The following is a 22,318-nucleotide window of genomic DNA, read 5'->3' on the forward strand; positions in this document are numbered from 1 at the left end:
TGCTATTGGGGTGGCGGATGGGCAGAGTAGGGTAAAGAAAAATGGGGCAGGGGTAGCCACAGTTTCTATGGTGGGAGAAAGTGCCAAAATGATGGTCTTTTCTTCCCTCTTTTTGTATTGGAGTTTGAACTCAGGACCTCAAGTATGCCAGGCAACCATTTTACCACTTGAGCCATACCTCAATCTTTTTTTACTGTTTTTTCAGATAGGGTCTGTGTGTGTGTGTGTGTGTGTGTGTGTGTGTGTGAGAGAGAGAGAGAGAGAGAGAGAGAGAGAGAGAGAGAGAGAGAGAGAGAGAGAGAGAGAGAGAGAGAGAGGGAGAGAGAGAGAGAGAGAGAGAGAGAGAGAGAGAGAGACAGACAGACAGACAGACAGACAGACAGACAGACAGACAGACAGACAGACAGAGATAGAGACTGAGAGACACAAAGACAGAAAATACCAGGGCTTGAACTCAGAGACTGGGTGCTGTCCCTTAGTGTTTTTGCCCAAGGCTAGAACTCTACCACTTGATCCACAGCTCCACTTTTGGCTTTTTGGTAGTTAACTGTAGATTAGATTTCCTTGCCTACGCTGGCTTTGAACCACAGTCCCCTCAGATCTCAGCCTCCTGAGTAGCTAGGAAGAGTGTAAGCCAGCAGTGTCCAGCCTAGGCTGTTTTCAACTTCTGTTCCAGCTGTGTGTCCTAACCCTTCATACCAGGAGAGTTGCAGCTGTGTCCCAGGGTGCTGTCCTCTAGCTGATCCCAGAGCCTTTCTAAGAACCAGGACTAGGAAGGAGCAGGGCCTGGCCTGGGGACAGGTACTTTATTTCCCAGAATCCCTGTGAACTCCCAGGTAGGTTGCCCTAGAGCCCTCGCCCTGCCCTGGCTTCCTGCCAAAGGGATGGAGTTGGGTGTGGCAGTCACCCCAGATTGGGAAGATCTCCTCCAAATTCCTAAATCTTCTTCCTTCTAAGGAGACCCAGAATCCCCTCTGCTAGTCTTCTCCCACCTTCAACCCCCGTTTTCAGAGGCCCGGGCTTTGCCTCCCACAGACCCCACTCCAGGCAGGGCTGGCAGCAGGTGACTTGCCCGGGTGGGGAAGGGCCGGGGTGAGTGGAGTCGTGGGCCTGGCAAATGCACTTCTCAGCCAATCAGCAGCCTGCCCGGCGCACTTCTCAGCCAATCAGAAGCCTGCCAGGTGCATTCCTCAGCCAATCAGCAGTCTGCCCGGCCGGTGGATTCGGTTACAAGCCCAAGATCACCCCATATCCCAGTCTCCTGCCTCCTCCGCCTGCAGCTTCATTCATTGGCCCCGCCGCACAGGGCATCGCTTCCGCTGCTGCTGCCCCGACCACTTCTGCTGCTGCCTCGTGGGAAAAGCATCCTGGGGGCTTTGTCTGGCCAGGCTGGCCCAGGTGCAGAATGGGAGTTCTGGGAGTACTGCTAGGGGTGCTGGGCTTCCTAGAGGTACTCCCGGGGGGTTCTCTTACCCTCCGCTGGGACAGCACCTTCTGCCACTGGGCCAGGCCCACCCCCGGCAGACCTCTGGGTTCCTTGAGCTTTCTGAGCAAAGATGCCCAGGGGTTGGCCCTGTTCGAAGCCCAGTGGGATGACTACGGAAGACTGCAGGTATGTAACAGGCTGGGTGAGCCAGAACTCATCACCACCTTCAAGACCCTCTGTGTTCATGAGCCCACCCGAGGATCCTTCATCCACACCCCTGGACCTGAGGTACAGAGAGCCCTGGCCACCCTTGAGAGCCAGTGGGAGGCCTGCAGAAGACTCCAGGAGAGCCCCACAGGGCTTAGGGAGAAGCGGGCAGCAGAGACGAAGGGAACATTTGGCAAAGGGCACCTGCGAAGGAAGAGAGGCTGGACAGTACCTGGCACGCTGTGGTGTGGAGTTGGGGACTCGGCCACCAACGCCTCGCAGCTGGGTGAGCCCTGGGGGGTGTGAGCTGGATGTCTGATGGAGCAGGCACAGGCTTCAGCCCTAGTTCCCTTTCTCCCAGGCTGTATCCTTAGGGGAGTGACTTAGTCACTCTGAACCTCCATTTCCTTGTCTGTAAAATGGGGGTGACTATGAGTGTCACCGTGGGAATTTACATGAAGGCATGGATTAGAATGGTCTGACTCAGCTGGGTGCTGGTGGCTCACGCCTGTAATCCTAGCTACTCAAGAGGCTGAGATCTGAGGATTGTGGTGCAAAGCCAGCAGGGGCAGAAAAGTCCATGAGACTTATCTCCAATAAACTACTCAGAACAAGCCAGAAGTGGTGCTGTGGCTCAAGTGGTAGAGGACTAGCCTTGAACTCAAAGAAGCTCGGGGACAGTGTCCTGGCCCTGAGCTCAAGCCCCAGGGTTGGCAAAAAAAGAAAAGAAAAGAAAAAGAAAAAGAGGGAGGGAGAGAGGGGGAGAGAGAGAGAGAGAGAGAGAGGTCTTATTCAAACCCAGGAACCCTCATTAATCACCCTTATGAAGAAAAGGGTAACTAGAGCGAGTCTAGGGCCTGTTAAGCTAAAAAGCCAGTACCCAAGAGAGGTAGGTACTAGATTTAAAAATAAAAAAAAAAAAGGTCTGGGTTCAAATCTCAGGTCAGCTCATTCAAGCTGAGGACGTCACTTCCCTTTGCTAAACTGGAATCCTCCACCCTAGTCAGGATCCCTCTATGTAGCCCAGGGCTGGCCTCCAACTCATGATCCTTCCAAGTGCTGGGATTATAGGCATGTATCCCCATGCCTGGCTTTCTCACCTGTAAAACGAAGGTGACACTGCTTTTTGCAGGCTCCCATGAGTTTGGACATAGGAAGTGCCAGGCATGTGGGAAATGCCTAGTAAATGGGGCATTATTGCTTGGATCATGACGGATTGCTGTTTGTCTGCATGGAGGGTGGTGAGAGAACTTGGCACCTGAGACAGGTTGGCATCTTAACCATCCCATGCCTCATTGTGCTAATAAGGTTGCACCCTTCCCATTCACCCTCCCATTATCCACACGATCATAGCTTTGTAGTTTTATTTAGGGTGTGAACTTGAGAAGCCTGGGTATAGTTTATCCAATGAAATTGTTTTCCTGTATTTATTGGGGGCTTGGCTGGCACTGGGAGCTGCCCAGAAGAGATTGCAAATTTTGTCAGCTTTGAAACTATGGGGGTCTCACAGGAAAATGTCTAGGGGTGGGAAAGGGGTTATATGAGGGCTGGGATGAGAACCGGGATTCTCCCCTCTGATGCCAGATGGGCAAATCTTCTAAAGGCGCCCAGTTCACTGCTGAGTGTGTGCCCCTCCACCACCCTCTTCCCATACAGGGATTTTCCGGGGCCCAGACTTCTGCTGCCGTGAACATGACCGCTGCCCACATACCATCTCACCCTTGCAGTACAACTATGGCATCCGGAACTTCCGCTTCCATACTATCTCCCACTGTGACTGTGATGCCAGGTTGGTGGCAGGCAAAGAGGGCCCGGGGCTCAGAGTTTACCCAGTTCCCAGGTATAAGATAGGATTCCAAGGAAAACCCCAAGATCCCATCGTGCAAATGAGCAAAACTGAGGCCCAAGGTGAAAGAACTCTTGGTGAATTCAAACCAACTGGGCTGGGTGGCAGGATGGGCTGCAGGAGGAAGGAGAGGCTTTCTGTGATCCAGTGACCTGAATGCCAGCTCTGGGCAGGTTCCAGCAATGCCTGAGGAACCACAGCGACTCCATCTCTGACATCGTGGGCGTGGCCTTCTTCAATGTGCTGGAGATTCCCTGCTTTGTGCTGAAGGAGCAGGAAGCATGCGTGGCGTGGTACTGGTGGGGTGGGTATGTGTCTGCTTCCCTCACTTCTTTTCCTAACCAGTGGGCAACTGGGGCTCCAAAGCCTGGGGGGGGGGGCGTTGCTGTCCATTTGTCTGTCCTTTCCGTCAGGCTTGCCCTTTCTTTGTCTACTTCTGGCTTTTGTGCTGGTTAATTGGAGATCAGAGTCTCCTAGACTTTCTTATCCAGGCTGGTTTTGAACTTGGATCCTTAGATCTCAGCCTTTTGAGTATCTAGGATTACAGATGTGAGCCACTGGGGTCTGGCAGACTCATCCTTCCTTTGGGGTGGGGCCCAGGGTGGAGTCTCTTCTTGAGTGCCTCCGGACAACCCAGTAGGATGGTGGATGGAATTGACAGAGGGTTGGTCTCCATGGAGACCACCCTGGGGGCTTCTGGGATCAGTGATTCTGAGTCATCCATTGCCTCCAACTACCACCTTCCAGGTGTAAGACCTATGGCTTCGTGCCCCTTGCCCACCTCCAGCCTAGGACTCGCTATAATGCCTCCTGGAACTCCCCAGACACTTCGTTGACCCCCAGTCCCCAGAGCCCAGCCCCCAGCAAACAGAGAAGGAACCAACGTCCTTGGAAAAGGCGAACACAGCACACAAGGTCTGGGCAGCCCAGCCCAGCCAACACCACAGTTCTTCAAGTCCCTGTGGCCTCCAGGAGTGACATGACCGTCACAGCCCAGCTGGGGGACTCCCATCCCGGCCTCTGGAGCTTTCATGGTAAGCTCAGCTGTGTCCTTACCAGTGTGCAAAGAGTATTGTGTAGGAAGGGAAAATGTGTAGCTTCTTTTCCTACTCCAAGTGCCTCAACTTTCCCATCAAAATATACTGTAAGTACCTGTGGCTCATGCCTATAATCCTAGCTACTCAGGAGGCTGAGAGCTGAGAATCATGGTTTAAGGCCAGCCTGGATAGAAAAGTCCATGAGACTCTTATTTTCAATTTACCAGCAAAAACCCAGAAGTAGAGATGTAGATCAAATGGCAGAGTGCTAGCTTTGAGCAAAAAAAAAAAAAAAAAAAAAGCTAAGGGACAGCAACCAGGTCCTGAGTTCAAATCCCAGTAATACTGGATATATTGCAAGGAAGAATTTCATTAGCCCACCAAGTAGAATGAGTCATTCATTCCAAACTAAACCCCTTCTCCTGCCATTAGGGCTCCATTTTTATTTTTGTTTTTATAATCTCAACTAACAAAGTCTCATCACCCGGAGATGCTCAGACCCTAAAGACCCTACCTTCCAAATAAAACTCCAATTTCACAAACCTTGTTTGGTTTCTGAAATGCAGCATGCAAAAGGATGGAGGTGGATCTCAGTGGTTAGAGCACTTGTTTATCTGTAATAATGACCTGTGTATGATCCCTAGCACTTGAAAACAAACAAAAAGCCAGGTATGGTGGTACACTCTTGTAATTACAGCAATTTGGGAGGTGAAGGTAGGAAAATCTTGGACTGAGCTAGCCAGAGCAAACTACAAGACCCTATCAGTAAACGAAACAAGACAAAACAAAACAAAAAGTAAAGCAAAAAAGGGCTGGGGCATGGCTCAAGTCGAAATCAAAGTGAATCAAGAATGATGTATTTTGTTTTTGTTTTTGTGCCAACCCTGGGGCTTGAACTCAGGGCCTGGACACTGTCCGTGGGCTTTTGTACTCAGGGATAGCACTCTACCACTTGAGCCACAGCTCCACTTCTAGCCTTTTGATGATTCATTGGAAATAAGAATCTCACACACTTTCCTGCCCCATCTGGCTTTGAATCATGATCCTCAGTTCTTAGCCTCCTGAGTACTTAGGATTAGAGGCATGAACCACCAAGAATAGCCAACATTGGTGGAGCTCCTGGTTTGACCACTGACTACCTACCCCTGCCCCCCAGATGCCCACCAGGCTTGCCGCAGCTTCTGGTACCTGGACCGCTGTAAGCATCAGATTGGACCCCAGGAAACTAAGTTTCAGCTGCTCAACAGTGCCCGGAGTCCCCTCTTCTCCTGCAATTGCACACGCCGGTGAGACCTGCTATATGTCGCATAGGGTGGGCTGTCTGCTGCCAGGCTCTGTGAAGGGGCTCTGGGCTGATGAGATCCTGTCCCCCCCTGAGCCTGCCCTCTGCTCTCAGTGTGGCACGCTTCCTGAGGCTGCACAGCCCACCTGCGGGCACCAACGTGCTTTGGGAACTGTTGGGCACCACCTGCTTCCAGCTGGCCCTTCCAGTGGACTGTGCAGAGGTCAAAGGGTAAGTGATGGCAGAACCGGAAATCAACGGCTTTTCCCCAGTCTGGGTTGGGCCCAGGGAGCCTCAGATGCCATTATCCCTGCCCCTCCCCAACACATGCTACTCCCAGGCCAGCTCTGCGTCTGGCATATAGGAGGATGCATCTTCACTGTAATTTATTTTATTTATTTTGGTGCCAGTGCTAGGGTTTGAACTCAGGGCCTTGAGTTCTTGCCTGGCTTTTCTGCTCAAGGCTAGTGCTTTACCACTTGAGTCACAGCACCACTTCCAGTTCTTTTCTGAGTGGTTAATTGGAGATAAGAGTCTCATGGATTTTCCTGCCCAGGTTGGCTTGGAACCATGATCCTCAGAGCTCAGCCTCCTGAGTAGCTAGGATTACAGGTGTGAACCACCAACACTAGGCTGCTGTGTCATTTGATTTCTGGGTATTCTTGACTAGGTAGTTCCCCTTGTCAGAACTCCATTTTCTTATTTGTAAAATGGTTATAGGAAAGCTGAGTGTGATGGTACACTTCTGTAATCCCAGCGCTCAGGAGGCTGAGGCTAGAGGGTCTTGAGTTTAAGGCCAGCTTGGGCTACACAGTGGGATCCTATCTCAAAAAACAAAGCAAGGAACTAGAAGTGTGGCTCATGTAGTAAAGCATTAGCCTTAAGTGAAAGAAGCTAAGGGACATGGCCTAGACCCTAAGTTAAAGCCCCAGTACCAACACACACACACACACACACACACACACACACACACACACACACGCACGAACGCACACACACACGCACGCACGCACACACACACAAAGCAAGTTAGGCACTGGTGGTTTATGCCTGTAATTCAGTTTGAATTCAGAGTCTTTCACTTACTAAGTAGGTGTTCTACTACTTGAGTCATGCTCTTAGCCCTTTTTTACTTTAGTTATTTTTTGAAGGTCTAGAGTTTTGTCCCAGGCCAGCCTGGAACCACACTCATCTCACAGAGGTGAGATTACAGGCACATTCCACCCTGCCAGGCTTGTTGGTTGAGATGGCTCACTTTTTGCCCAGATTGGCCCTGAGCCTCCTCTACCTCCTGAGCAGGCCTGAGCCCTTCCTGATCCTGATCTGACTTTGACATTTAATCTCTCTTCAAGCTAATCGCTAATAATTCCCATTTTGCAGAATGAGGACTGAGGTCTAGTCCTTGGCTCAGGCTTCCTTAGCTGACTAGAGTAGCAAAAGTTTTCGGGTACCAGCTCAGCTTATTCTCCCCTATCCCCTCTTCCTTGCTGGCAACCCTGGCCCCAGCCCTGATCCTCTCTGGGCCTCAAACCCTCAATCTGCAGAGTAAGGTTCTTCTGGCCCTGACCACTGCCCCCTGTTTCCTCCCCACAGCTGTTCCAGAGTCCCTAAGGCCATCAAAGTGACAGCTCGGCACTTAAAGCAGCTTCAGCAGAGACGACTCCAACTCCGCTCTAAAAGCCCAGACAAAGGGCAGATGTGGCTTTCAGAGCCCCTAGGGACCCCCATGTCATTTTACAACAAATGTCTCCAGCTAACTGAGGCAGCCCAAGGCAGCAAAGGACAGCAATGATTCTAGAACTAGGAAATCTAAGTTCCAGCTATTTCTGTGCACCTTGTCCCAGGTCCTAGGGAATATTAGCCTCCTCTCCCTGGGTTAGACCTGGAGTATAGAAACCAGGAGGCTGGATGAAGGAACCTTGCCTGCTCTGCTGAGTGACCTTCTGCTGGTGAAACAACTCCTCTGTGCCTGCATGTGGTTGATAATCAGGAAACTCACTCTGATGTAGGGACCTTCCCATACTGATAGAATTGGGGCAGTAACTAACTGCAGTACCCTGAAGAGGTACCCATTGGATGATTCATACATGAGCCAAAAATCGCCCTAAGAAAACCCGAGAACCTTGGCTATGACACTTTAGGGCAGAGGGAGGAAATTAAAGATGTTCACTGCCTGAATCTGAACCCAAGACTGGGGTAGGGGACACTGGAGAGGCCACCTCAACTCCTTTCTTTGGTGTCTCTATGGTTTCTTTATTTGTACTCATACCAAGGCTTGAACTCAGAGCCTGATGCTCTTTCTGGGCAGTTTCACTCATGCCTGGTGCTCTACCACTTGAGCCACACTTCCTGTCTGGCGTTTGTGCTGGTTCATTAGAGATAGAATTTTGTGGATGCTTCTGCCCCAGCTGGCCTTGAATCCTCAGATTTCAGCCTCCTAAGTAGCTAGGATTAGAGGCATGAGCCACCAGTGACCAGTCAGGGACCCCCTTCCTTTAATAACTATTATGGCTTTTTGTTTTTTTCAAAGCTGAGACCCCCAAACTCAGGGCCTTGCACTTACCAGGCAAGTGCTGTTCCACTGAGCTAAAACTTCAAACCCAGCTGCAGCCTTCTTAGCCAGACCGATACCATTGTTTCTACCCTAAAGCTAAATTCAAACCTCCTCTATGCTCTTGGGCAAAAGACTGCCCTCCCTTATGCTGAGCCTTAGTTTCTTCCTCTGAAAAAGAGGGTCACAAACATAACCATGAGCTACCTCATAGAATTGCTGAGGATAAATGAACTTATGCGGGGGAGGGGGGGGCTTGGCACATAGTAAACTTTGATTCCCTCTATCACTGAGCCAATGTGTTTTTCTGGTTTTGAGACATTGGCATCCCTTTCTTGTGTTTGCCATGACTGGGGCTTGAACTCAGAGCTGTGGGCACTCTTAGCTTTTTCCACTCAAGGGCTTCACTCTACCACTTGAGCCACACCTCCACTTTTGGCTTTTGGGTGGTTCATTAGATAAGAGTCTAATGGACTTTCCTGCCTGGGTTGGCTTGGGGTTGTGATCCTCAGATCTCAGCTTCCTGAGTAGCTAGGATTACAGGCGTGAGCCACCCACACTGGTAAAACCTCTTGAGGTCTTTGTTCACCTGAGAATTAGGTGTAAAGAAGGGCACCGACCCACAGAGTTATGGTTCGGATTAAAGGACCAGACACATATCCTGTCTACAGCTGGTGCTTAGTAAATGTTAGTGCTGTCACTCGCTTGCTTTTCAGCCCCTGTTTTATACTAGCTCTCCTCATCCACAGACTAAGAAATCTGGAAGGAGTCAGAAAGTGAAGCTGGAGAATTTAATTCCTAATGGCTGACCTTTGCAATTGGGACATCTGCCAACATCCCCCCCCCAACCCAGATGGGGGCTCAGGCGGGGCTTTGCTGATTGTCACAGTTGAGGTGCCAGAACTGAGTTTTAAGGGACCCCAGCTGGCCACTCCTGGGCAGGACGGAGTGGCGGGTGGGGACGCAGCTGGGGCAGCAGCAGGACAGGCAGGCAGGTTTTGTGGGCAATCGAGGTGGCGGGGAGGGGGGCGGGGGGCCACCTGGGCGCCCCTGCTGTCTACCCTCAGGGACCCAGACCCCCTTCCTCCAGCCCATGCCGGCCTTGGGGGCTGGGAGACAGGCTGTCCGAGTTGGGAGCCGCCCCATCGGGTCCCCAGGAGCCACCACCGGGGTCGACGGGCTCCAATCGCAAGGCTGGCAGTAGGCCCAGGCCTCGAGGCCCCGCCGGGGGGAAGGCCCAGGGGCCAGGCAGCCCTGAGGATCCTTCTTCGCTGCTGCCCCGGCTGCCACCGCCACTGCCCCGATCAGGGGCCAGCCGGGGCAGCTGGCGGCTCTGCGGCGAGGGACTCCGGCTGGCACCGCGGCGTTCTCGCGAGGAGGGCCGCAGGGCGAGACTGGGGAAGCGGGCGAGGCCCGGGCTCCGACTCCGGTGGCGCTTGGACTTGCCAGGACTAGGGCTGCGGGACTTGGGTGCGAGTAATTCTAGGGTGCTGTCGTCCTCGCCCTCCGAGCTGGTGCCAGAGCTGTCGGTGCTGCTGCTGGCCGACTCTGAGGTAGGCAGCGAGATCTGGGGGGGGTGGGGAAAGGCGAGTTGGGGTACACTGATCACCGAGGCACCCCGCTCCTCAGCCTGGCCCCTGAGGCCCGGAGGAGGATCACGGGAGGTCGGCCTATTGGTCAGTGGCAGCAGAGTGAAGGGGTCCCCCTGGGTCCCCCACTCAGGCCCCTTTACCTGAAAGGGTTCCGTGACTCCGATGAGGATGCTGTGGTGGTGGCTGTAATAACCCAGGATGAAGTCGCCATGGCCTTTGGGCAAGGAATCCTCACTGAAGGTCACCTTGGGGAGGGAGGGGGGCAAAGGACAGGCCGGAGCTGGGGGTCAGGTGAGCAGCCTCAAGACACACCCCCCCCGAACTCTTAGCTGAGTCCTGAGGTCACCAGGGTGCTGGGGACTTCGCCTTCCCACCCTGCCCTCCTTTGAATCACCTGGTAGATGCTGCCATCCACATCTTCGTGTTTGGCCCAGACATAGGCCACGTAGTCCTTGCAATGCCGAAAACCCACCTGAAGAGAGAGCGAGCAGGGCCCTGAGCCCCAGTGCCAGCATCCGATCAGAGGTCACATCCAACTGTGCACCAGGCTCCGCCAGGCCCGCTCCTCCCCTAGGACCAGGCTCCACCCAGCCCCGCCCCGCTCACCCTGTACAAGCCAATCCAGTCCCAGGAGCTGCGGGCGAACACAGTTTCCATGCGGTACCTCACCACAGCTTGCTCAGGCCGCACCCACTCATCTGCCACCTCCAGCCGCACCAATGGCACATCGTCCCTAAAGGCAAACTGCCCAGGCAAAAACAGGATCAGAGAGGGACATCCTGTGGCATCCCATGCACCCAAGACTCTCAGCTGAGAGGAAGGCATGTGAGCCCATTTCACAGACTGCAAAACTGAGGCGAAACAGGTTTAAGATCCCGGGGCTGTCACCCAGGATCACATCTGTGGTCCGAGTTACTTGGGAGGCCGAGATCTGAGGGTGGCAGTTTGAAGCCAATCCAGGCTTCAAATTAATTCTCCAATTAATTACCTCTCAAAAAAACTCCAGCAATGGAGCTATGGGTCAAGTGGTAGAGTGTTAGTCTATCAGGACCCAGGCCAAGAGTTTAAGCCACAGGACTGGCATTAAATTAAAAAAACAAAACAAACAAACAAAAAAAACACTAGGCCGGGCGCTGGTGGCTCACACCTGTAATCCTAACTACTCAGGAGCAGGAAAGTCTGTGAGACTCATCTCCAATAAACCACTACAAACCGGAAGAGTGCAGAGACAGCGCCCAAGCCCAGAGTTCAAGCCCCATGACCAAAAAAACCACCACCACCACCAACAACAACAACAACAACCAGGTATAGGATAAATGTCAAACTTTCTATTTCTCAGTCCAGGGTTCCTTCTATTTGATGCCTCTTGAATAAGTGAGTAGAACTTAGCTTTTGTTTTTCTTTCTGTACTGGCGTTTTGAACTCAGATCTTCCTATTTGCTAGGATTGGTGGGTGCTCTACTACTTGAGCAGTACCCCCCACTAGCCCTTTATGATTTAGCTTATTTTTTTCAGATAGGGTCTCACTTTTTTTGCCCAAGGCTGGCTTCAGATTAGGATCCTCCTACCACTTCCTCCTGAGTAGCTGGGATTACAAGCGTGAATCACCATGCCTGGCCCTGCAATTCAGTTTCGAAGTTATCAAACCCTTGATTTAGCCCAGGCTCTGTCATTGTCAGGTTATATAATGGGCAAATAAATCCCTCAGCCTCTCTGAGTTGAACCCAGGGCTCTTTGTAAACTTGGGGGTTCTTATTTAACACTGAGGTTATTCTACTGCTTCACTGGATATCCCATAAACTTCCCCCATCTAACAATGTATTGAATAAATGATTTGCCTGTGGTCCTAGCAAACTAGACAACATTCTGGGTGGTATCTAGAGGCCTCAGGCTCTGCTACTATTTACTTTTCCAATCTGAAGATTTTTGCATCATTTTGGGCTGTGGCTGTGGCTTGAACTCAGGGCCTTGAACTCTGGTGCTCTACCCTTGAGCAGTCACCCCACCCCACCCCCACTGTCAAGGATTTTGCTGGTTAATTGGAGATGGAGTCTCTCAGACTGTTCTGTCCAGGCTGACCTCACCCTGTGATCCTCTGAATTTCAGACTCGAGATTTGCTAGGATGACAGGTGTGAGCCACTAGTGCTTGGCTATATAAAGTCTGAAAGTCCAATGAACAACTGATCTATTACCAACACATGAAGACAAATTATAACCATGAATATGTGTTTCCGAAGACTGGCCAAGCTAAATGGCTCTGTGTGTGTGTGTGTGTGTGTGTGTGTGTGTGTGTGTGTGTGTGTGTGTCCTGACTGGTAGTGTTTCTGGGGTGGCAGCCAGGGCCTTGGCCACCTGTGTCCCTAGGGGAAGGGCCCTCAGGTGGTGCCAGCTCAGGTCTTTGTCTACTCTCCTGTTGATCTGGTTTCAAGTTTCTTTCCCTCAGCTTCTGTTCAGGGAAACTGTTCCAGAAGAAACCAGTACATTCTTTCCCTGTCCCTAGGTTCCTAACCAAAGGGCTTTGAGTGGAAATGTCCTCCAAAGCCTTGAAAGGTCAAAGCTGTTTAGACCTATTCTGACTGTTATCTTGGGTAGAGTCTTATGTTCTCAGAACCTCACTTTCTCTCACTGGGAAAGCAGGAAAGCAAACGTGCACATCTCCAGGTCCTTACAGCATTCAAGGAAATGATATCTATAAAGCACCTGGTATAAAGTAGGTCTTTAGTAGGTAGCCTTAATTTTCAATCTTCCCTCCTTTAGACTCCAGACTGCTGGGAATACATACCATGCCTGGCTCATGGTAACTTAAAAACAAAAAACTCTTCTTTTTAGAAGGAGTAAGACTGACTGGAACATATTGTAAATGTGTAGAGTAACAATGAAATCTCTCTCTGCAGAACAATAAACCAAACAGCCAGGTGCTGAGTGGCTTATGCCTGTAATCCTAGCTACTCGAGAGGCTGAGATCTGAGAATCAAGGCTCAGAGCCAGCTCAAGCGGACAAATCTGAATGACTCTTATTTCCAAAACTAACCAGCAAAAATCCATAACACTAGGCATGGCTCAAATGGTAAAGCGAGAGCACATTGCCCTGACTTCAAATCCTAATAACAACAAAAAACAAAACTTTTATCACTTTTGTCTTCATTTTTCTTTTTGTGGCACTGGGGCATATGCTAGGGGTATGTTCTACCACTGATCTACATTCCCAACCCCAAGTAGCTTTCTCATTTTATTTTGGTGCTGGTACTGAGGCTTGAACTCAGGCCCTGAGTGCTGTCCCTTAGCATTTTTTGCTCACAGCTCATGCTTTACCACTTGAGCCACAGCTTCCCTTTTAGGTAATTTTTTTTGGTCATGGGGCTTGAACTCATGGCCTGGGTACAGTCCCTGAGCTCTTAAGCTCAAGACTAGTGCTCTACCACTTGGGCCACAGTGCCACTTCCGGTTTTCTGGTGGTTAATTAGAGGTATGAATCTCACAGACTTTCCTGCCCAGGCTGGCTTTGAACCGTGATCCTCAGCCTCAGCCTCCTGAGTAGCTAGGATTACAAGCCTGAGCCACTGGAGCTTGGCTAGGTAATCTTTTTTCAAGAACAGAGGCCTTAGTTGGGTGCTGGTGGCTCATGCCTCCTAGCTATTCAGGAGGCTGAGACCTGAGGATTATGGTTCAAAGTCAGCAGGAAAGTCCACGAGATTCATCTCCAATTAACCACCAGAAAATTGGAAGTGGAGCTGTGGCGCAAAGTGGTAGAGAACTAGACTTGAGCCAAAAAGCTCAAGGATACCACCCAGGCCCTGAGTTCAAGCCTCAGTATAAGCACCAGAATAAAATAATAAAATAAAAAAGCTACTTGGGGATATAGCTCAGAAAAAGAAAGGAAGGAAGGAAGGAAGCCTGGACAAGGCAGGAAGGACAATGTGGAGAGAGAAAAATAAGTAATTCTCAAGGGGAAGTCTCTGAGGGTTAAAACTATCCAAGGACACAGGAAGCCAGGCACAGGCAGATTTCCATTGCTAGCTGAGGATTTTGGCCAGTGTCCCACTGACTGACCACGTGACAAAGCTACCAGGCAAAACCTTCTCCAGTAGTCAGGACTCTTATCAGACCCAGTGACTCGGAGAATCCAGAGTTTGGGTTTCATGGTTGGGAGATGAGAATCTACCCTGTTGTGCTCTGTCACTGAGCTTTTGTGTAACATGGAACCCATACCAACCTCAATAGGAGCCCCAGATTCTCCCTGAGAAGAAAAGAGAGAGCTGGACTAATATGAGCTCTGACATCTGGTTTCTGACATTCTAATAGTATCACTTTTGTTTTTTCCAGTCCTGGGGCTTGAACTCAGGGCCTGGGCCCTGGCAACATGATCACTTTTTACATTGGCAACCAGGAACTTCAATCCTAAATCTCACGCTAAGCACTAGTGGTTTATGAGTGTAATCCTAGCTACTCAGGAGGCTGAGATCTGAGGATTGTGGTTTGAAGCCATCCCAAGCACAAAAGTCTGGGAGATTCTTATCTCCAGTAAACTACCAAAAGGCCAGAAGTAGAGCAGTGGCTCAAGTGGTAGAACCCTAGTCTTGAGCAAAAGGACAGACAGTGCCCAGACCATGAGTTCAAGCCCCAGGACTGATAACACACACACACACACACACACACACACACACACACACACACACACATTGGGTTTGAACTTGGGGCCTTACACTTGTTAGACAAGTGTTCTACTACCACTCACCTTTTTTTTTTCTTGCCTCCTAACTCTTCCTTATAATAGCTGTGTGACCCTGGGGCAAGGTATGTGTCTCTGAGCCTCAGCATCCTCATATAAAAATAAGAGATCATAACATCCTCCCCTCCCCAACTCTGTTATGAGAAATGATGCACCTAAGGACAGGCCAAGGGCAAAGGCTGACTGGTGTGCCGCTGGATGCTCAGCTCGGTCCAAAGACATCTTAAGAGGAAGAGAAAGATGAGCTGGTGGCTTGCACCTGTAATCCTAGCGCTCAGAGAAGGTGGAGATTAGAGAATCAAAGTTTGAAGCCAACCCCAGGAAGGAAAGTGAGGACTTTTATCTCCAATTATCCACCAAAAAGCCATAAGTTGAACATGTGGCTCAAGTGGTAGAACACCACCAGCCACCAGCCTTGAGCAAAAAGTTCAGAGGCAGCGTCTAGATCCTGAGTTCATATTTCATGCTCCAGCATCAACATGGGGGGAGGGAAGGGGGAGAGAGAGAGAGAGAGAGAGACAGACAGACAGACAGAGACAGAGAGACAGACAGACAGACAGAGACAGAGAGAGAGACAGACAGACAGAGAGAGAGAAAGGCTAAGAACTCACCTGTAGGACAAACTGGGCAGCCACTGGCTTGTGGTCACTGACTGTATATTCCATATGGCTTCGGTAGCTGTGCTGGGTCACCTGGAGCCGATGGCTCTCCCGTCCTGAGGGGCTGGGGCCTCCACCTGGAGCCTTGACCTTCCACAGGATACGGTCTGTCCAGGCTGGCTTCCTCTTCTTTGCACTGTAGTGGATGGTCACAGCCTGAGTTTAAGGGACTTGGGAGAGGGTTCAAAGCACAGGCCCAGCCTTGCCTCCTGCCCCTCTCCTCACAGTCTCCCTTTTTGAGAACACCAAAGCCTATATCCCAGCTGGGCACTGGTGATTCATGTCTGTAATCATAGCTTCTCAAGGAGGCTGAGATCTGAGGATCATGGGGGCAAAGCTAGACCAGGCAGGAAAGTCTGTAAGGCTCCTATTATCAATGAATTACCAAAAAGGCAGAAGTGGAGCTATGGCTCAAGTAGTAGAGCACTACTAGCCTTTAGCAAAAGAAGCTTAAGGGCAGTGAGCAGACCCTGAGTTGGAGTCCCAGGACTGTCACAAAGCAAACAAAAGCCTACACCCTCACCTCATCCAGCTGCTCACCTGGTGTCGTATTTGTTAGTACCCACGTCAAACTTGAAGGTGGGAGCAAAGTTAAGGGGTCCCTCCTGGAAGCCCTTCAGGATGGGCCATGTGTTCTTGGCCATGTTGAGCTGTGGGGTTCCAGAAGGGCAAAATTGGACAACAGCTTAGGCTTCCCAGCATCTGGAAGTTGAGTGTGTTGGGGGTGGGGGTGGCTGGTGAGGGCAAGGTCCACGTGCATCCTGAGACATGCTTTGTGTGCTTGGGAGTGTGGGGTAGGGGCTAGGATTCCCTACCTGGTCCTTTTCCCAGAGCTGATGGAGCTGGTCGCTGTCGATGGCGAATTTGACAAAGTGCAGGTCATAGCTCTCGATGCGGAAGTTCAGGTCCCCAAACCAGAACACAAGGCTGTTCACAGATGGGAGTTGGGGGAGGTCCATGGGATGGAAGGGCTCAGTCTAGATCCTTCCTGGGCCCCATCCAACACGATGGCACTGGCGCTTCTGGAGATGCAGTGGATGGGTGGGCGGCACCAGACCCTCCAGCCAGCCAAGGAGCAGAGGGGAGTGGGGAGAGCGGGGTCTAGAGGAAATTCGGTTGGGATCCCCAGGAAGATCCTGCCCCTCAGCGAAGCTCCACCCCTCTCCATCAAAATGCCACCTGCCACCCACCCTTCCTCCCAGACAGGCATCAAGCATCCCTGCTACAGTCCTGGCCGGGTCCATACTCGTGATCTAGGATGCCGTGCGCTCCGGGGCCCTGGAACTGCTGAAGGCTAAGGATGGTTTGAAAGTTGTCCTTGCGCTGCTCGGCCTTGTCCATGTGGGCTGGCAGGTGGCAGTTCAGGAAGCAGAGCATGTGCCCGAAGGCCGCTAGGCGCACGCTCACTCCACCCTTGTTACCCTATGGGGCAGGAGGCGGGGTTGACAGGTCATGGGCGTGGCCTGGGCAAGGAGGCGAGGCCAGAGTTGGGAGAGAATTGGGGGGAGGGAGGGCGAGGCGGAGGACGAGGCTTGGACGGGGTGGGTCCTAGGGAAAGAGGCAGAGCCCTGGGGCAGGGCGGTGAGGCGAAGGGGGCGTGGTCTAGGGCATGGGCGTGGCGTTGAGCGGGGCTTAGATCCTAGGGAAAGAGGCAGAGCCCTGGGGCAGGGCAGTGAGGCGGAGGGGGCGTGGTCTAGGGCATGGGCGTGGCGTTGAGCGGGGCTTAGATAGATCCTAGGGAAAGAGGCAGAGCGCTGGGGCAGGGCGGTGAGGCGAAGGGGGCGTGGTCTAGGGCATGGGGCGTGGCGTTGAGCGGGGCTTAGATCCTAGGGAAAGAGGCAGAACCCTAGGGCAGGGCGGGGAGGAAAGGGGCGTGGCCTAGACACGTGGGCGTGTTCTAGAGAAGGGGCGTGGTGTTAGGGGCAGGGCAGGCCGCAGGGGCCAAGGCGTGCAGAGTTCTGGAGGGGACCTTCTGATAATCGGGGACAAATCAATGGCCAATCCTTGGGCCTCTTTCCCCACTAAACCCCTTCTGGAGGCCGCTCCCATGCTCACCCAGTAGCCACCCAGGCCAGTGCGCGTGCAATCCGTCTGCACGTCCCGCAAGAAGGGCAAGTGGTAGTACTTGGCGAACAGCAGAAGGATGACACCCTGCATCCGGACTGTACTCACCTGCAGGAGGAAGGGGGACAAGGTGTGGGGACGATGTGTCCCAGCCCTCTCCCACCTCTGCTTTTCCTCCTGCTCGTCAAATTCTGATGAATCAAGGCAGAAGCAGGGCAGGATTTCCACAGGGGTCCCTGCTTATCCAAAGGGTGGAGGGTTTTGGGGGAGGAGGGAGGGAGGTGTGGATGCATTACCAGCACGAAGTTGAAGGGCCCTAGAGCGTCCATGAAGAGCTCACTCCACTGGTCAGTGAAGAGAGCATCCTTGAGGCGCTTGTTGATCATGGAATTGACTTCCTGCAACCTGAGGACATGAGGGAGAGGTGGCCATCGGGTTGGAGGGGCAATTTAGAAGCCCCTGCCACTAGGTGAGGGTCTAGGAAGCCCCAGGGTCTCAGGAAAGGATCCCCCACACACACCCCTGCCCCTCACCCTATGGCGATCATATCTGCACCATCACTGTTATCGCCGCCACCCAGGTGGAGGAGAGAGGTGACATCATCAGGGGGCATGGCGGTCCCCACATTCCAAGTAACCACAGTGATCCTGGGGAGGTAGGGGCACAGGAAGGTTCACTGCTGGGCTCTGTTGCCCACAGTGGGCCCAGCACCCCTCCTACTAGACTCTCCCTGGAGAAACAAACACAGGAAGGAGCCATCCCTTAGAAAGAGATGCTGTCTTTTCAAAAGTCCCACTGGGGCCCACAGCCCTCCCAAGGAGAAATCATCAAAAGGAAACCAGGAGAATACATCATCACCCTGTAAAGACTGGCTAGTGTTGCAAGCACAAGCCCCAATGACTGTTCTTGAGAAAGAACCCCTCACCGGAATCCGGGGTCGCTCTTGCAGGTAGGTTGAGCTGACCAAGAGGAGGGTGCCGAGATGGATGTAGGAGAGATGGTGACTGGGGCTTCTGGGGTCTGAAGCTTAGGACTCAGGCACCTGCCAGCCCCTGCAGTATGGGTGCCAGGCCCTGAACCCTGGCTGCCAGATCCTGGACTCTGGGTGCCAGACCCTGGACTCTGGGTGCCAGAGTTTGGTCTCTGGGTGTCAGGCCCCGCACCCTGGGTGCCAGGCCTGGGGAGAGCCACCTCAGGGGTTGGGGGAACACAGGGAGAACGGTTGGGGGAACGGCTTGGGGAGCGGCTGGGAGACCGGGGTGGCTTGGGCAGAGGTGGGGGCACAGTCTGGCCTGAGGAGGTTCCTGGCCGGAAGGTAGGTGACAACAGTCCAGGGGAGCGAGTGCCAGACTCTGGAAGGCTGGTACCCACCTCCAAGGGTAGGGTGTGGGGTGGGCGTGGCAGGACAGGATCTTCAGGGCTATTGCGGGAGGCTTCAGGCCGGGCTCGGAAGGAAGGAGAAACCCGGGGGTCTGGGGAGGTTTGGATTAAGGCTGGGGAGCTGGTAGGAGCAGATGCCTGAGCTGGAGGCTGGAGACGACCCTCAGAAGGGGGAAGAGGTCTAGGGGCTGGGACATCCCTCTGTTTGGCTGGTGTCCATCCCATAGAAACTGGGGCTGATATTGCAGATGCTGGAGTCAGAGACTGCTCTTGAGAAGGAGACAGAATTGGACTAGGCACTGGGGAAGGGCTGGAGGGAGATGGAAGAGGATGCTCCTGAGAAGCCAGGGCCAGGCTTAGGCCCGAGGCTGCCAGTGCTGGCTTAGGTCCCATGGAGGTGGGTGACAATGGCTTCTGGTCCTTGGAGGTTGGAGCTTGACTGGGTCCCAGAGGGCTTGGTGGCTGCCTTGGCATTGCGGAGGCCGAGATTACAAGCTGCCCCAGCGATGTGGGGGCTAAGACTGAAGCTGAGGTGGCTGGGGGAGGCTTGGGGCCCGCTGAGGCTGATACCACCAATTGGCCCACAGATGTAGGGGCCGGACTGGAGCTGTGGGGGGCAGGGGCTCTTTTCTGTCCCCCAGGGGTAGACAGTGGAGCCAGGATGGGCCGGGGAGATGCCAGAGCCAGCCTTGGCCCCTCTGAGGAAGGTGATGTAGCTGCTCGAGGTCCCACAGGTGCCAGAGCCAGCCTGGGTTTTGAGGGTACCGGGGCTGTGTTCTTTGCTGGGTGCTGAAAACGTGAGTCCACCTTGGAAAGGACAAGTCAATGAATGACTCAGAGTGTCCCTAACTAGAGCGTGGAACCTCAGCTTCCACTAGTATACCCTATCTAACTGAACCAAACAAACCAACAAGGCACATCTTGACCAAGGAAGTCCTTCCTACTATCTCACGCCAATCCGTTCTGCTGCAGGTCAGTTTCTCTTTGGGAAGAGAAAAGACGCAACATCCTGGCCCCTCACACTTGAAAACCTCTTTCACAGATACAGAAAAGGATTTTTTTTTTAAGGCAGCATATGAGATCAAATCTTTCCTGATTTTTCTGCCTACAATGGGCAGCCTCTCTGGGCAGGTCTCTTACTCCAGTTTCTCCAGCACTTGGAGCAAGGGCTACTGACCTCACACCCAAGGGGGACACAGAACTCAGTTTGTTAAATCTCTCTCCCCTCCTCCACAGTGCCCAAATATACTCAGGTTCCGTTTCCCCCCCCAACACACTCCAATAGGGCATCAGATCCCCCAAAGCCTGTCCCCTGCCTGTCCTCCGCCATTCCCAAAGCTCCAAGCACAAACAAGAACTGGGAACTGAGCTGGCCCATTCCATGTGACTTCAAGCAACACTTCTCTGTCCTGGGCCTCAGTTTCCCTCTTGGTAAAATGAACAATCTGGGCAAAGGGTCCTTAGTGTCATCACCTCTGCATGTATGAGCCCAGTATTTCTAAGAGTTCCATGGAGCACAGAAGAATGAGTCTATTGTAGCAAGAATGGTTGATCCTGGTACATCTCCTCCATACCCAAGCTGCGCCCTTGTAACCCCTCCACTCTCTCCCTAGTCTGGAAGGACAACAAGCGAGGTTTCGCCCTTGTGTCTGGCAAGGGGGTAGCAGCAGGGTGCTCCACAGCCCATCCATCCTGTCTTTTGGAGGTCCTTGGATAAAGCATCTTTTGCCAGAGAGGAAAGAAGAAGGTCTAAATTCACCCTCCAGTGGCCTCATCTCTGTCTCCAGAGACGCAATTCTGTCTGTCCCGTGTCCTTCTCGCTTCAGAGAACCTGGAACTCTGCCTCCACATACCTCCCTTCTCAAACTCAACTCTTACAGAGTCCGCATTTGGGGCATCCTTCTTGGATGCAAGTGTCCCACTTTGTGCCTGTCCCCCCCCCCCCGCCAGCCACCACACCGCCTCTCACAACCTAACACATCCCAGACATCACATAGTTCCAGTCTTCAGAAACAAGACCCCCCCACCCCCTTGTGTCTGCATTGGCTCAGAGAGGATGAGCAATTTGCCCAAGGTCACACAGCAAAGCCGGAGAATGACTGAGTCTCCGAACCCTCCATCCAAAGCTCTAGTGTGCTTTCCTGGAGATGGCTGGCTCAGTGCCCTCCACCCCCCCCCCCAGGGCGACTTCTTTGTCTAGCTCCTGCTTGGCGGGCACAGAGGAGTGCCAATCCCTTAGGCAGGGGCACCAGGGTGCCTGCAGTGTGTGTGGGGGTGTGAGCCCAATGATCAGGGATTGGAGGACTAGATTTGGGGGGGGGGTGTCTCTTACCTTGGAGGGTGTACCAGTTTGAGAAGCCCCATGGAGCACAGGTGAGGGGCCCAAGCTCCCCGGGGTCCCTAGCCTCCTGCTGTCCCCACTGCTCCGGCCCTCCATGTCTGCAGCCCCCGGCAGGCAGCCCGGCTCCCTTGGGCTCAGGCTCCAGCTCCTCAGCTCCCAGGAACCAGTGATGTCATCAGCCCGTTTCAACCTGCTGAGAATTTAAAGGCACAGGCGCCCACTTCCCAGCGTGGAGGTGGCCAGGGCCAGGTGGGCTCCTCCCTGGGGAGTCTTTCAAGCTGGCTGCTGAGGCTGGAATGGCCATGCGGAACAGGGAGTGCCCATCAGCCTTGGCATAGTCCCAAATGGAGGCTTGGGGGTGGGAGGAGGCTCTCTACCCACCCCCCCCCAATCCTCCAGCCAGTAGGCTGCAGGCTCCAGGGAGGGGTACTGACACATCTACAGGTAGGGCAGAGACAAGTAGTACAACACCAAGGCCTCAGAGACACCCCAGGCCCTGCCCCATCCCATAGCCTTTCTGACTCCAGGCCTTGCTGCGGGGTGTGGGGCGGTACCCTTGCCCCACTTTCCAGCCTCAGTGCCACTTCTAGCCCCCCCCTCCTTCCATGCCCCCCCTAGTTCTATTCTTCCCACTTTAGAACCAGACAGCCAGGCTCCAGCCATTGGAATGCTCTCCCATCTCAGCCCCAGCTCTCCTCTTCTGCAGACAGCCCTCACTGCATTCAAATGCCTCCACACGAGGCCTGGCCCGCCCCCTTCCGCTCAGCTCTCCTCAGTCCAGCACTCACTAGGTATGTATGGTTCTGGAAGGTACTTACTCAGTGACCATCTCTTAAGGTTCAGGGAGAAAAATAACTTTCCAATCCAAGTCTAGCCTGAGCCAAGTGTGAGGGAAGGAAAGTGGAGTGGAGAAAGGGCCAGCATTGGGGAAATAGATTCTGCAGAGGTGTCCAAAACAGACCTAGACCTAGGCGCTGGTGGCTCATGTATGTTGATTTAAGGATCATGGTTCCAGACCAGCCTGGGGCAGAGAAGTCCATCTCTAATTAACCAGCAAAAGGCCAGACTGGAGGTGTGCCTTGAGTGGTACAGCACCCAGTCGTGAGTGCTGAGTATGCAAATAAGCTGAGCAAAAGCACAAGGTGCTAAGTTCCAGTACTGGCACAAACAACAGCAATGAAGTAAAATCACAAATACTAGGCT

At 52.9% G+C, this 22,318-nt stretch overlaps 2 protein-coding genes across 2 annotated transcripts; one reads left to right on the forward strand and one right to left on the reverse strand.

Annotated features, from left to right (window-relative positions):
- The first annotated feature begins 1,405 nt into the window (after positions 1-1,405).
- Positions 1,406-8,982, forward strand: Pla2g3 (phospholipase A2 group III). The gene is made up of 7 exons (XM_069994786.1): positions 1,406-1,919; positions 3,290-3,422; positions 3,653-3,787; positions 4,227-4,513; positions 5,673-5,802; positions 5,913-6,029; positions 7,392-8,982. The coding sequence occupies exons 1-7, from the start codon at positions 1,406-1,408 to the stop codon at positions 7,588-7,590; spliced, it is 1,515 nt and encodes a 504-aa protein (XP_069850887.1). The 3' UTR covers positions 7,591-8,982.
- Positions 8,983-9,139: 157 nt separating this feature from the next.
- On the reverse strand, positions 9,140-21,977 carry Inpp5j (inositol polyphosphate-5-phosphatase J). The gene is made up of 14 exons (XM_069994513.1): positions 21,934-21,977; positions 21,107-21,308; positions 18,320-19,581; positions 17,928-18,041; positions 17,691-17,799; positions 17,386-17,502; positions 16,577-16,752; positions 16,146-16,257; positions 15,871-15,980; positions 15,283-15,466; positions 10,548-10,685; positions 10,336-10,413; positions 10,082-10,186; positions 9,140-9,916 (listed from the first exon to the last, which is right to left on the reverse strand). Exons 1-14 carry the CDS (start codon positions 21,942-21,944, stop codon positions 9,413-9,415), a joined length of 3,222 nt encoding a protein of 1,073 aa, XP_069850614.1. The 5' UTR covers positions 21,945-21,977; the 3' UTR covers positions 9,140-9,412.
- Positions 21,978-22,318: the final 341 nt, after the last annotated feature.

The sequence above is a fragment of the Dipodomys merriami genome, unplaced genomic scaffold (assembly GCF_024711535.1).
Source record: "Dipodomys merriami isolate MVZ:Mamm:240054 unplaced genomic scaffold, mDipMer1.0.p SCAF_45, whole genome shotgun sequence".
Taxonomy (NCBI): Eukaryota; Metazoa; Chordata; class Mammalia; order Rodentia; family Heteromyidae; genus Dipodomys; species Dipodomys merriami.

Excerpts from the sequence above, each read along its gene's own strand:
- Pla2g3 (XM_069994786.1), top strand. The coding sequence starts at position 1,406 with ATGGGAGTTCTGGGAGTACTGCTAGGGGTGCTGGGCTTCCTAGAGGTA. Across the intron at positions 1,920-3,289 it reads CACCAACGCCTCGCAGCTGG|GGATTTTCCGGGGCCCAGAC; the intron begins GTGAGCCCTGGG and ends CTTCCCATACAG. Across the intron at positions 5,803-5,912 it reads TCCTGCAATTGCACACGCCG|TGTGGCACGCTTCCTGAGGC; the intron begins GTGAGACCTGCT and ends CTCTGCTCTCAG.
- Inpp5j (XM_069994513.1), bottom strand. Across the intron at positions 16,753-17,385 it reads CTGGCCTGGGTGGCTACTGG|GGTAACAAGGGTGGAGTGAG; the intron begins GTGAGCATGGGA and ends CCTGCCCCATAG. Across the intron at positions 10,414-10,547 it reads ACTGGATTGGCTTGTACAGG|GTGGGTTTTCGGCATTGCAA; the intron begins GTGAGCGGGGCG and ends CTCTCTCTTCAG.